The sequence below is a fragment of the Brassica oleracea genome, chromosome C6 (assembly GCF_000695525.1).
Source record: "Brassica oleracea var. oleracea cultivar TO1000 chromosome C6, BOL, whole genome shotgun sequence".
NCBI classification, from domain to species: domain Eukaryota; kingdom Viridiplantae; phylum Streptophyta; class Magnoliopsida; order Brassicales; family Brassicaceae; genus Brassica; species Brassica oleracea.
The window spans coordinates 25,351,189-25,365,477 of record NC_027753.1 but is presented as its reverse complement, the minus strand read 5'-3'; the positions used below and the strand labels follow the sequence as shown (position 1 = coordinate 25,365,477).

The 14,289-nt window shown below is 36.2% G+C and overlaps 2 protein-coding genes across 2 annotated transcripts; one reads left to right on the top strand and one right to left on the bottom strand.

Annotated features, from left to right (window-relative positions):
- Positions 1 to 328: 328 nt before the first annotated feature.
- LOC106301073 (glutathione S-transferase U19) lies at positions 329 to 1,921 on the bottom strand. The gene is made up of 2 exons (XM_013737382.1): positions 1,539 to 1,921; positions 329 to 848 (listed from the first exon to the last, which is right to left on the bottom strand). The coding sequence occupies exons 1-2, from the start codon at positions 1,851 to 1,853 to the stop codon at positions 504 to 506; spliced, it is 660 nt and encodes a 219-aa protein (XP_013592836.1). The 5' UTR covers positions 1,854 to 1,921; the 3' UTR covers positions 329 to 503.
- A 10,798-nt stretch (positions 1,922 to 12,719) lies between these two features.
- LOC106299750 (VQ motif-containing protein 10) lies at positions 12,720 to 13,214 on the top strand. The gene has a single exon (XM_013735776.1). The coding sequence runs from the start codon at positions 12,806 to 12,808 to the stop codon at positions 13,121 to 13,123; it is 318 nt and encodes a 105-aa protein (XP_013591230.1). The 5' UTR covers positions 12,720 to 12,805; the 3' UTR covers positions 13,124 to 13,214.
- The last annotated feature ends 1,075 nt before the right edge of the window (positions 13,215 to 14,289 follow it).

The following is a 14,289-nucleotide window of genomic DNA, read 5'->3' as shown; positions in this document are numbered from 1 at the left end:
TATTAGGAATGAAATCTTTGTTTTTCAATAAGAGGAGATTTAAAAGAGTTCGAAATGATTAATTCAATAAGGATGGATTTGATAGAACTTTTATAAATACTAGATAAGGAGAAATTTGAACAAAAACCAAAACTAGAATTCTCCCAAATCCTTAGTACAATAAGCCCTCCTAAGAGAAAAAATATTCCAAACTTTATTTTATTTTGAAATAAAAATGGAGTGAAACTCAAGCCATCACAAGCATATCACATTTGTTATTGTAAGCTAAGCCCTCACTGAGAATCAATCCTCGCCGGTGCAATGCTCATTTTTAATTAGAAGCCTCAGGTTACTAAAAACATCATTTATTCCACGCTTAAGATGCAAACAAACAAGAACATACGATTCTCTCCACATCCATTTTATAGCTCTAGCATTATTTAAAAAGACATGATAATCAAACCAAAGTAAAACAAAACACATCTGAGCAAAGATGGTAACCAAACGACAAACAAACGGATCTTCTACTCAACCCCAAATCTCTTCCTGAGCATAGCCATGAACTCAACAACCTTCTCAGGATCAGGCAAGGACTTGGCCACACTCTCCCTCTGCATACACCTCTTAGCCCATGCAATCAGTTTCGGACACTCTGCTTCGATGCTGAAGTTACCAAACTTCTCATACCCAGGGAACCAGGTGTAGAATCCAATAAGACCGATGTCCACATACCCAAAGTCATCCCCACCAAAGTAAGGCTTGTCTCCAAGCTCGGTTTCAAGAGTCTTGAGGATCTCAATGAACTCCTTCTTGCCTGTCTCTTGTTCCTCACCCTTGGTTGCATACACCTTCCTCTGTGCCTCGTACATCTGATCACCCAAACAAAGCTCAAAGGTAAAGCTCATGAAGCATCAAACTCTAGGGGACATCAAAGGTCATCACTTTAACAATAACTCGTCTAAAGATCCAAACTTTAACAACAAATCATCTAAAGATCCAAACTTTGACCTCAATCTAACAAAAAACAGAGGATCTAGATTACCTTCTTGAGTAGCATGAAGCTCATGAGGCATCAAACTCTACTATCTAAGACAAACCGAGAGAAAGCTCAAAGATCAAAACTTTAATAGTAACTACATCTAAAGATCAAAAATTTAACAATAACGCATCTAAAGATCCAAACTTTGATCTCAAGCTAACAAAAAAACAGAGCATCTCGATTATGAAGCATCAATTTTAACAACAACTCATCAGTTTCAAGCTCATGAAGCTTCAACTAAAGATCAAAACATTAACAACAACTCATCTAAAGATCAAAACTTTAACAATAACTCCATCTAAAGATCCAAACTTTAACAACAACTCCATCTAAAGATCGAAACTTTGATCTCAATCTAACCAAAAAAGAGGATCTGGATTATGAAGCATCAACTCTAATCATCAGTTTCAAGCTCATGAAGCTTCAACTTTAGGCAAAAAGATTAAAACTTTAACAACAACTCCATCTAAAGATCCAAACTTTTAACTCAAACTAGCGAAAAACAGAGGATATCGACTACCTTCTTGTCGATGAAATCAACCCAGAACCTAGCCTGAGCCCTCTGGTAAGGATCAGAAGGGAGGATAGGGTTCTTGTGAGGCCACACCTCGTCGATGTACTGAACCTGGATGGCTGATTCGCAAACCGGTTTACCGTTGTGGATGAGAACCGGAATCTTCTTGTGAACCGGGTTCATCTGGAGGAGCAGAGGGCTCTTCTCCCTCAGATTCTCGTCCCTGTACTCGAAGTCGACACCTTTCTCCCTCAACGCGATTCTTGTCCTCATGCCGTACATGCTAGGCCAGAAATCAAGAAGGATCACCTCTTTCGCCATTTGTTTACTGTTTGATTTGATCTCGTTGACGGTTGTGTAGAGAGTGTGAGGGTTACGTTGTTTATAAAGACAGATGAGGCATGAGGGTACCAAAATGGATTTTGCTTTCTATATTTGTTTATGTCAACATAATCTTTTCGAAGCATGTGGATAAATTGTTTTTGTCGGTCACAGATTTTTAATTTCAATAAATGAGAAGGCCCATACGATACGGCCCAAATGTTTCAATTTTAATTCTTTGGCAATGAACAAATACTATTTTTTGTATGTAAAGAACTAATCCATTGGATTATTAATTACTTGGATAATTCTCTCTAATCGACTTTTTTTTTTTTTAGTTTTTGTTACAAAAATAACAATTAAAAATAAAATTACGAAAATAACAATTTTTTGTTTTGAATTTTTTTTTTTTTTTTTAAATTTGAAATCATATTCCCAAAACGCCACCTTTTAACTCTAAATCATAAATCTAGATTAGTTAATCATTGGGTATAAATGCTTACGGGCCCCTTAATAAAATTTATTTAGGTCATTTTTTTCTTCGAAATCTATTTTTGTGAAAATAAACTAAAAAAAGCTATCTAAGAAAATTTCTCTAATTTTACTTTTTAAAAATCAATTATTTGTTAAGAGTTTATTGAAATAAAATTATCTAAAAATGTGTTCATCTTGAAAGTTAGTTGAATACAAAATACTTCTTCCGTTTCAATAAGTTACATATTCTAGAAAAAAAATTTGTTTCAAAAATATATATATTTTATATTTTCAATACAATTTTTATCAATTAATAATGAAAATTGTAAATTTCAAGAATATTAATTACTTTTTTTGAAGTCTTATGGGTTTAGAAATATAGAAAATATTAAATTATAAAATATTATGCATTAATAACTAAATTTTATAAAGTTCTATTAATAAGCGTGGAAATCTTAAAACACTTATTATTCCGAGGGAGTAAATATTTAGCGATATGAATTAGAATTAAGAAAATGAGCTAAAAGTTCGAGAAACTAGGTGTGATGCCCTTCCTCAAAAAAAAAGAAAAAAAAAACTAGGTGTAAGGTAGGAGAGTTACGTACGTTGACTGAGTTATTCGTTTCGAGATGGTTCGGGGAGTGTGTAGAGAATCTGTAGCTTGTCTATATAGGCATGCGACTTCGGTTTTCCGAAACCGAACCGAACCGTCAGTTTTCGGATAACCGAAGTTTTTAAAAACAATTCTGAAATAAACCGAATGAAATTTCGGTTCGGTTCGGTTATCGGTTTATTTCGGTTTTCAATTTTATTTCTGAAAATAACCGAATTTTTAAATTTTCGGTTAATTTTGGTATAATTTTTCCAAAATATTCCGATATTTTCGGTTAAATTCGGTTATTTCGGTTAAATTCGGTTATTTTTGGGTTATTCGGTTATTTTCGGTTCGAGTTTTCGGTTATTTTCGGATATTTTTGGTTATTTTCGGTTTTAATTTTTTTTTTTTTTGAAAATAAAAAACCGAACCGAAAACCGAATTAATTTTCAAAACCATACCGAATTGAACCGAATTGAAAACCGAACCGAACCAAAAACCCAAAAAACCGGTTCGGTCCGGTTCAGCCCATTCGGTTCGGACAAAAATCTCAGGCCTACTATATATCATTGAATGCTTAGGCAACTACTTACGTCATTAAAAGTTGCTGTACACTCGTTTGGGCTGGGCTCTTTAAACGATTTGTAATTTACTTGAACAGTAAACTAAATTTTGTGTCACAACCCAATAGTATTTTGTCTCACAACCCAATAGTATTTTGTCTCCTATATTTTTACCATAAATAATATTTAGTGCTCGATAATTGACAACCAAAATACTGTTTTTATTGCGCATAAGAATCTTCTTTTTTGTCATCTGCGCATAAGAATCTATGTCTTTTTTAAAGTAGAGATGAGTTTTTGTTTTATTTCGTGTGTTTCCACTAAATTAAATTCACACCCTTTTCAGGTTATGCTATCACTCAAATACATATATGCACGTTAATACAATCATAGTCATATTCATATCGTTATCTAATATCTTATGCAACAGAAAAGAAATATTAGTTCAAAACACAGAAGAAAATAATACACCAATCATAGTTAAGAAGAAAAAAATCTTACAAATCTGGTTCTCAGGTTGTTAAGGCACCTCATGCTCATGGGAAGGATTCCGGTGTTCTTAGATGGTGGAGTTCACCGTGGAATTGACAGGCCCAGTTCAAAAAGCAGATGGGCCATGTACCATATTTAAATAAAAAAAATCAATAACTGAATTTCAAAGTTAAACCCTTAATATGTAAAAGCTAAAAAATTTGGGACCCTAAAGAGTATTTAAAATTTTGATTAAAAATGTAAGACTGAGCATTTGCACTCTGTGCACTCACTTAGACTCGGTACTGGGAACTGGTGTATTCAAAGCACTTGCGCTTGGAGCCTTAGGCATGTTCGAAAGTGCCTTAGATTTCTTGCACGACAAGAAACATTGATCTACATGTGATACAAGAAACTCATTATTCACTCCCGCCATTTCTTGACTTTTTAAACTGGGAAACATATAGGACGGCGTCCGATGATGGTGTTCTCGTTGGCAGCAGGAGAGCCTGGAGTGAGGAAAAGTGCTTCAGGTGATGAGAGAAGAGTTCGAACTCACAATGGCATTTAAGTGGGTGCATGCACTTTCTTAAAAGAGATCGTAGGTAACCACATAGTCACCGATTGGGATGCTCATCAGGCACGTTTAGTCTCAAAACTGTAGATACTAAACTCGAAAACATTGTATTCTTCTGTATCTATCCTTTGATTTGGTGTACTATTAAATTTTAAATGGCTACCTCTAGTCCACTCTTTTGCATTTATGTGTGTTTACTCAATTTTTACTCTTGATTACAAAAAAACTATGGGAACGAAAAACTATCTTATCTTATTTTTTTTTCTTGGTTTAAATTATAAATCTCATCATTTGTAACTGTAAGTTTGTAACCCTTATTTTATGCTTTTTATTTTGTAGAAAATATTTTCTATTTTGTGCGTTTTATTCTGTAGCAAATATTTTAGTTTGGAAAAGACAAACTCATTGTTTTGGATCTGATTGTAATTAATCGTTATAAATTAAAATCCGCCTGAACGGTGCCGAAATAGCTCACTCCATGTTGCCAAAGCAGGGATATAATAGTACTTAATCAAAACTACTAGATTTTTTAATACTTTTGTAAAAGACGATCAAAACAAACAGAAAATGCAGGCGAGTCAAGATTTTTAGTCAAGATCTCACTCTGATCTTTTATTGCCAAACTTGACTTTGCCTTTGTATCTTCATGTGTTGCTGAATATTCTGAATATGAATATTCTGAATATGATGATATCAAACATTCAAACCTTTAATACTGAATTTTAACATCCTAACGAAATAACGAATAACTGATTCATAGTGTCCTTCGACTGATCCCACATATGTTCATACAATGATTTTTTAATTGGAAAGAAAATTGACAAAATGATATATAAATATATATCATAATATTTTTCAATTAAGCGTAAATTGGTAATTATATTGCAATTTGTGGAAATAATTTGCGGAAAGAATATGAGTCAGACAAAAAAATGGGCAGTTGGAGGAGCTGGCCGCTTGAGCGGGTCCCTCTTGAAGTTTGGAACTCTCCATGAAACATCGTATGTAACTATCCTTGACTTCTTGCATCATTGTGGAATTTTTAATCTCTTTTACAAATTAAAATAAGAAAAATGATGATGTCTAAAAGTATGGTTAAACTATATCAAGTTATGAATTCATAAACTCAGGATGCGTATTATTAAAATTACCTTATAATAATAGTTCATTTGAATAATTTCAATCCATTGAATTATATGCAAAACATTACCTCATATGTTGTGGGTTTTATGTACTGTTTTCTCTTGTTCCTAAATGTGAAACACTAATACTTATAAAAAGAAAAGTCTAATCATTTGAGACACATTCTTTATCACTCGCAAAAAGGTCTTACGTCATTACGTCAATATTTTCTAGATACATAACCAAAGAAGATTTTATTTTGGTACAGCAAAATAGTTTCTAGGACGTGTAAATTCTACACACGTGCAAATACTTTCTAAATTTTCTGTAAAATTTCCAGTCTGCATTTCGCATGATGTGGATAGGATTTCATCAAAGAAGGTGTGCTTTGACCCCATAAAAAATGTAATGATTTTTGGTACATTTAATATTTATAGATAGTTGAATCGACAAAAAGAAGAAGAGGATAGTTAATTAGTTATATAGTGATATGAAAATTTAATGTTTGGTCCGCTAAGGCTGCTGGACTGTGTTAACGGTCAACATGTCTCAACGATCAAAGAGTTCGTATATATGTATATTTGGAAGCCATGTGATTATGATTGATCGCATCAAGGGGTAGAAATAGAATGAATGTATGACGATTTTTAGTTTTTTTTTTGCTGATAATATATCATTAATTATGGAGTATGTTTTAAATCATTTGAGGCTTACACGCCATCATCACATTTTCAACAATTCTAATCACTGAACTAAAAAATCATTTAAAGATTCAATACTTTGTTTTTTAAAAGGACAAGTGTTAACTAATTCACAAATTTGTTTTTTTTGGTCATTTATGTTATATGCATTTAGTTTAATAGAAGAAAAAAAGAACACTATGCATGTATAAAAAGTAGTATTGTGATTACTTATTTACTTTTTCATAAGAGAAAATGATTAGGATATCAATAAAATTTTTTTTGTCACAAATATAGTTTATAAGAATAAAAATGACCAAAATAACACTTAATGTTTTATCAAAAGAGTTAAATATACATTTATACCCCAATGGTAAATTAATTTAGACATTAGGGTTTAGAGTTAAGGGGTACGGTGGAGTTTAAAAATTAGGGTTTAGAGTTTAGAGTTTAGGGTTTAGGGTTTAGGTTTTAGGGTTTAGAGTTGGGGAGTGGGGTTTTGGGATAAGATTTCAAATTTTAAAAAATAAAAAAAATTTAAAATTTTCAAAAGATAAAATGCTATTTTGGTCATTTGTGACATAAACTTAGAAATGTGCTATTTTGGAGATTTGCCATTTTCATAATCATGGTTAGCGTTCTTTTTTCACGTTTATTGGGATAGTTATTTCGTAATTAGTATTGTTGTTAAAATCTATCGGGGAAATGTTAGAAATTGAAGAACATAGTGAAGAACAAGAGAGAGAGAGAGGAGTTTAATCCATAAAGCAAAGAGAGAGAGAGAGTAAAGAAAGAGAATCTTATTTCCTCAAACTTCTATTGTGTCTACAACTAAGTACATATAGAGAGATTTTACATAAAATAATCTAACAATTGAGTCTGATGTGACAAGTCTCCAACATCTCTTTTGATTCAAAATTTAAATGGTTTCTTTTGCCTCCAAAGTCATGTTGGATAAGTTCCTGTGGATGGGTTTCTGCAGATGAGTTTCTGTGGATGAATTCCTATGGATGGGTTTCTACAGATGAGTTTCTGTGGATAAATTCTTATGGATGAGTTTCTGCAAATGAGTTTCTGTGAATGAGTTTCTGCAGATGGAATCCATGTTTCTTCGTCTTCTCAATACTCCCCCTCAAGCTTGAGCATAAGGTATGGTCAAGCTTGGAAGCCATGAACACATCCCTCATTAAAACCTTAGTGTGAAAAACCCAATGGGACAAAAACACACTAAGGAAAAAGAGTAGATGCTTCATGGCAAAGAGGATCATGATCTAGACAGGTCAATGAGTCCTAACCTTGGATGGATGGACTCACAAACTTTGGTGTTTGCTCCTTAGGTGAAGATATCAGCTAACTGGTCTTCACTTCTAGTGTAGCAAGGTAAGATAATCTTCTGCTCCACAGCTTGTCTCACTTTGTGACAGTCCACTTCAATGTGCTTTGTCCTCTCATGAAACACTGAGTTTGAAGCAATATGGATGGCCGCCTGATTATCACAATGCATTGTGATTGGTGTTGTAGTCTCTTAGCAAGTTTCTGATCCAGATGAGCTCACTAGTAAGCTTCCTCATTGCTCTATATTCTGCCTCAGCACTTGAACATGATACCACCTTTTGCTTCTTGCTTTTCCAAGTAACCAGATTGCCTCCAATGAAGGTGCAATAGCCTGTAGTAGACCTCCTGTCTACTCTATCACCAGCCCAATCTGCATCACAATATCCCACAATCTATGTGCTCTTGCTACATCCCATCCAAACACATTGACCTGGAGCCTCCCTTAGGTACCTCATAACTCTTTCCACAATATTCCAATGGTGAACCTTTGGTGCTTGCATATACTGGCTGACTTGATTCACAGCAAAGCAGATGTCTAGTCTGGTAATGGTGAGATAGATCAGCTTCCCAACCATTCTTCTATAGAGCTTGAAGTCTCCAAATGGTTTATCCTCAAACTCCCCCTCACGCAAGACTTTGTACCCTTCTTCAAGTGGTGTTTTAGCTACTCTCACTCCAAGCTTTTCTGCCTCATTCAAAAGATCAAGTGTGTACTTCCTTTGAGATAAGAAAAGCCCTTTTTTAGAGTGGCATATTTCTATCCCTAGAAAGTACTTTAGCTCACCCAAATCTTTAATATCAAAAGTAGACTTAAGAAACACTTTGGTTGAGATGATACCTTCCTTGTCACTTCCTGTGATGATAATATCATCTATATAAATAAGAATCACCACAATTCCTTGCTTGCTTGTGAGTGTGAAGAGTGTATGATCAGCTTCTGATTTTACAAACCCTCTTCCATTGAGAGTTGTACTCAGTTTGTGGTACCAAGCTTTTGGTGACTGTTTTAGTCCATAGATTGCTTTCTTAAACCTTAGGATATTCCCTGGCTTGACCATGTCTTCCATACCCGGAGGTGGCCTCATGTAAACCTCATCCTCCAGCTCTCCTTGAAGAAAAGCATTCTTGATATCCATCTGCCATAAATCCCATTCCAAGTTCACTACCAATGAGAGTAGAATCCTTATGGTGTGGAGTTTAGCAACTGGTGCAAATGTATCCAGATAGTCTTCTCCATAGACTTGGGTGTATCCTCTTGCAACTAGCCTTGTCTTCTTTCTTTCTGGTTTCCCATTGGCAAGGTACTTGATGATAAAGAGTAGACGACTTGTAACAGCTTTCTTTCCTTTGGGGAGCTCAGTTTCATACCAAGTATCATTCTTGATCATGGCACCAACTTCATCCCCAACTGACTCTCTCCACTATTCATGCTCCATGGCTTCTTCATAAGTCTTTGGTACATACCCTTTATCTAGGTTGCTGATGAAGACTACATGCTCTTGAGGATAACTCGCAAAAGAACATGTTGCTTGGATAGGATGAGCCACTGCATTGTTGTTGAAGTATACTTTGGTGTCCATCCACTGAGATGGTTTCTTCACCCTTGTACTCCTCCTTAATGGTTGAACTTCTTGTTGCATTCCATCTTGATCATGAACAACTTCTTCTTGGATAGCTTCTTCTTGGATAGCTTCCTCGTGGATAGCTTCGTCATGGATAGCTTCCTTGCGAATAACTTGCAAATTAGGTTGATTTTCCCCCTCATGATCAGGATGGACTGCTTCTTCAATTGGTGCAGCTTCATCCACAACTGGAGGTATAGGTGAAGTGCTCGGTACTCCACTTGTTTGAGGCTGGCTGATGCCTAGGCTTTCCAGAATGATTCTTAAGTTATTTTCCCTATCTGAAGGTCCTTGTGAGAGATCCTAAAGGCTTTCCCAACTCTTCTCATCATAGTATCCCTTTACTCTTTGGAACATTGGTATGGAACATCATGCTCCTTGCAACCTCCATAAGATGGCGATTCTTCCTTTCAGCAACTCCATTCTATTGTGGTGTGTATGGGCAGCTTGTGTGATGGATTATGTCATGTTTTGCTAAGTGATGTTTGAAAGCAGTGCTTGTGTATTCCCCACCATTATCAGACCTAAAAATTTTGATCTTGGAATTGAAATGGTTAGATACATAGTTTTGAAAGTTAATAAAAACTTCTAAAACTCTATCTTTAGTTTGAATCAAGGTGAGCCATGTATATTTTGATTTTTCATCTATGAATGTAACAAAATATTTATGGTTCTCCCTAGACACATAAGGTGATGTCCAAACATCAGAGTGCACAAGATCAAAGCAATTTTCATAAATAGTCTTAGAATTAGGGAAAACAGATCTCTGATGTTTACCAAGAATACAAGCCTCACAACTTTCATTCTTTAAAGATAGATTAGGTAACATCAATCCTAAGGCACGAAAATGAGGATGACCTAATCTAGCATGCCATAAAACATCACTAGCTAAAACATAAGCAAAATTGAAAGCACAAGATAAATCTGAAAGCTTGGTGTCTTCAAGCAAGTAAAGCTCTCTCTTGCTCACACTCTTTCCCAGCATCTTAATGGTCTTCTGAAAGCACACATCATTAGGACTAAAAATAAGCAATCACTACACTCCCTAGACCAGGTTTAACATCACTAATCAGTCTAGCATCCCTAATCATATGATGAGAAGCTCCCGAATCGATGATCAAAGGTCTAGTAGTATGTGAAGCACTGTGAATAGAATTTAAAGCATTGACACTGATGTTACCAGAGTTTGCATTGATAGCCTTGATAAGGGCTTCAATGTCTGACTTGTGGATGAAGGTATCATCAGGAGATGGCTGAGACATGGCATGGGATGTGGATCCACCAGTGTGGGTGGTTGAGATCATAGCTCTTCCATCTTCTCCTATGCGCATGGAGCCTGGTACCGTGGTCTCATGAGCTCTTGCTTCATGTGCTTTGGCCTGGTTGTATTTGTTGGTTGAAGCAGGTCTGAGGTGAGGATGGAGGATCCAACAATTGGTTTTGGAGTGGCCTAGATTCTTGCAGTGCTCACAAGTCACAGACTTGTCTCCTCCTCTTCTTGGTTTGAAGTGTGCTTTGTTGACTGAAGCACTCTCCATCTTCTCAGCTTTGTTTGCCATAGACAGTTCCCCTTTTCCACCAAAGAGACCATCTGAGCCTAGCTCCTTCCGAAGTTGAGCACACACATCATCATAGCTTGGAAGCTCTTTAGCTCTCAATATGTGTTTAAGTACATCATTGAAGCTTGGGTTGAGTGTGAGAAGCAATCCAAAGACCTTGTCTTGCTCACGCCTCTCTTCTAGTGTACTAGGATCAGTGGTACTTGGTCTCAGCATCTCAAGTTCAGACCACAGCTGGCTGTACTTCCCAAGGTGCTTGGTGAAGTCCATCTCCTCTTGCTGCAAGTCGTTGATTGCCCTCTTAACCTCAAAAATTCTGGTGAGGTTTGAAGTGTTGCCATATACCTTGTGTAAGGTACCCCATAGCTTCTTTGCAGTCTCACAGTGTGAGTAAGACTCCATGATAGGAGTATCAAGTGAGCCTTGCAAGATAGACAGCACCATGAGATCCTCATGATCCCGTTTGCCTTCATCTACCACTACACCCTCCTTGCCATCTTCTCCTTGGGTAATTTGTCTTGGGGCCTCAGTTGTGGTGATGTGCTCCCATAGACCTCTTCCTCCAAGAGATGTCCTGGTCAATCTCGACCAGGTAATATAGTTAGGACCCTTCAGGGTGACTGGAATCCTCACTAGCTTGTGCTGCTCCATCTTTGCTTGCTATTGTCCAAGGTAAAAGGATGCGCCAAGAAGAAATTTGAATTTCTAAGGCTAGACAGGAGAGAAAACAAGGAAAGCCAAGATATGTTCTCTAGAAATGAAGCAAGATGGACATAACAGAGTGAGCACTTCCAGTTTTTGAGAGAAAGAGATTTTGTCAAGAACAGTTTCTATTACCCACTGGGTAAAAGAAAATGAAAGAGATTTTGAAGAAAGTAAACCAGACAAGTGAAAGAGTAAGGTGAATAGAGTAGATTTCCAGAAACAGTTTGGTGTTCAAGAGCTTGGAAGCTCTGATACCATGTTAGAAATTGAAGAACAGAGTGAAGAACAAGAGAGAGAGAGAGGAGTTTAATCCAGAAAGCAAAGAGAGAGAGAGAGAGTAAAGAAGGAGAATCTTATTTCCTTAAACTTCTCTTGTGTCTACAACTAAGTACATATAGAGAGATTTTATAGAAAATAATCTAACAATTGAGTCTGATGTGACAAGTCTCCAACAGTTCTTTTGATTCAAAATTCAAATGGTTTCTTTTGCCTCCAAAGTCGTGTTGGATAAGTTCCTGTGGATGACTTTCTACAGATAAGTTTCTGTGGATTAATTCTTATGGATGAGATTCTGCAGTTGAGTTTCTGTGGATGAATTCTTATTGATGGGTTTCTGCATATGAGTTTCTGTGAATGAGTTTCTGCGGATGGAATCCATGTTTCTTTCGTCTTCTCAATAGAAAAATCGTATTAGTCATTTCATTGATGAAGTTTTAAGAAAATCATGTCATTAACCAACAATAAGGAATAAAAATCTATACAGTTAAAAAATCCTCCAATCAATCATCACATCAAGGTAGGCACTGCTTAGTCCAAAAAAAAGGTAAGCATTTCTAGAACGAACCATATATAGTTAAACATTGTTCGTCCCAATAAAACAATTTGGAAATTCAACGACCACAACTAAAAACTAATGACACATATTAGCCGATAAAACCCTGGTCGTCGAAAAATAAAATTCTAGGCCATCATCTATTATTTCACATAGGACAATATAATAAGTTTATTTTTAAAATAATATGAAATTTGACTTAATAAACTGACCCACTTCAGTGCCCCCACGACAATATATCATTTGATTATGAACTTATGATTCGTGTTTCTCTATATATACACACTCAAATATGCATATAAAACTACAAACAGCTGGGAGAGCTCTAAAACTGCATACCAAGATCATTCACCATCAACAACACCAAAACTCTCACATTTTGTTTGTTTTTTTCCCTTTAGATTGATTTCTTTAATAATGTCTGGAAGAGGGGAAGTGAAACCGGAGCCAATGAAAGTTGTGTTCATTAACACACAATACGTTGAGACAGATGCACGTAGCTTCAAGACTGTTGTTCAAGAACTCACCGGTAAGGATGCCATCGTAGCCCCCGGTCCTTTCGAGTCTCCATCCACTTCCGACGTCCGTTGTTACGGTGGAGGTAGTAAAATAGACGAAGATTCCAGACGGAGCAATGGCGGCGGAGGAGAAGTGGGGACGAAGACTGAGTTTGATAGATTTTTCAAGGAGATGCCTCCAATGGAGGAGTTGTATAAACTATGGTCAGATAATTGAGTCATTAACTTGAACTCTACCAAGATAATGTCGATTTAATCTTCGTTTTGTTCTCAAATAAAAAATATTGCTTTCATCCACTTCGTATATGAATTGCATTAAGTGGATCGTCACACCCTGAGATTCCGAAGATAATATATATATGAATTGCATTATAGTACCGCCCATTTCTCCGAGTTCTCTACAGGCTTAGAGCTTACGTTGTTGTGCTAAAGAGTTGATTTAGTTTGATATATGTACTTGAAAAAAGGCTTTCGTATACTTGCATATGTCTAGAAACCGAGCACATATTTAAAAGCACGGTACGTAATATATTCTTTAGACAAATCTTTTACATTTTAAGAAATCCAACATGTTATATACTTCACAAGTCAGAACTAGCAAATCATGTGAACTAATATTTTTGCGTTTATAAATATGAAAAAGATTTGTGTGAGTGCGTAAATGGCTTGAGCAAAGAGCAACAAAACCCCATGGTTGAGCCTCACTAACCAACCTAGCAGTAACACCCGTCTCATCCCCTCTCGGGAACGGTGTGCTACTAACCAAAAAAATACCAAATTATACCGATTTATAAAACCGAATAAAATGTCAAACCTTTTAATCAAATAATTTCCAAATAAAACGAGTTTATCATTTAAAATCAAATACATTAAATCGAAAAGTTAATTAAAATCATAATAAAATACAAGGATCCCAAGACACCATTCCGTCCACATATCCAACTACTTGTCATGTTCACCTACAAGGGGAAGAAAGAGGGGTGAGTAATGGGGGAGTTACTCTGTGAAGTATGAGATGCTAAACCGCAAACCACTGACTCAGTACATAGCACTACTACCATGTAGGTCTAACCCTAGCATGAAACAAACACTGTTTCTAATACACCACATAAAACATCCTGTGCGCTGATAGTACATGCTACTCTATGCAACCCGCATTTACTCATAAGGATATATGTATATCTCCAGGCGTACAATAGTCCATCTTTGTACTCCCAGAATCTGTGCGCTGGCGACTGATACAAACGTCTTTGTACCCCCGCAATCACACTGCTCGTCGGCGGCTTACACAAACTTCTCTGGGCACCCGCAATCACACTGCTCGTCGACGGCTTACACAAACGTCTTTGTGCACCCGCAATCCACACAAACGGACTTATATAT

Bases quoted from the DNA above. Each gene is read 5' to 3' on its own strand.
- LOC106301073 (XM_013737382.1), bottom strand. From the start codon at position 1,853: ATGGCGAAAGAGGTGATCCTTCTTGATTTCTGGCCTAGCATGTACGGC. The intron at 849-1,538 runs GTAGTCGATATC...TTGGGTGATCAG, and splicing joins TTGATTTCATCGACAAGAAG to ATGTACGAGGCACAGAGGAA.
- LOC106299750 (XM_013735776.1), top strand. From the start codon at position 12,806: ATGTCTGGAAGAGGGGAAGTGAAACCGGAGCCAATGAAAGTTGTGTTC.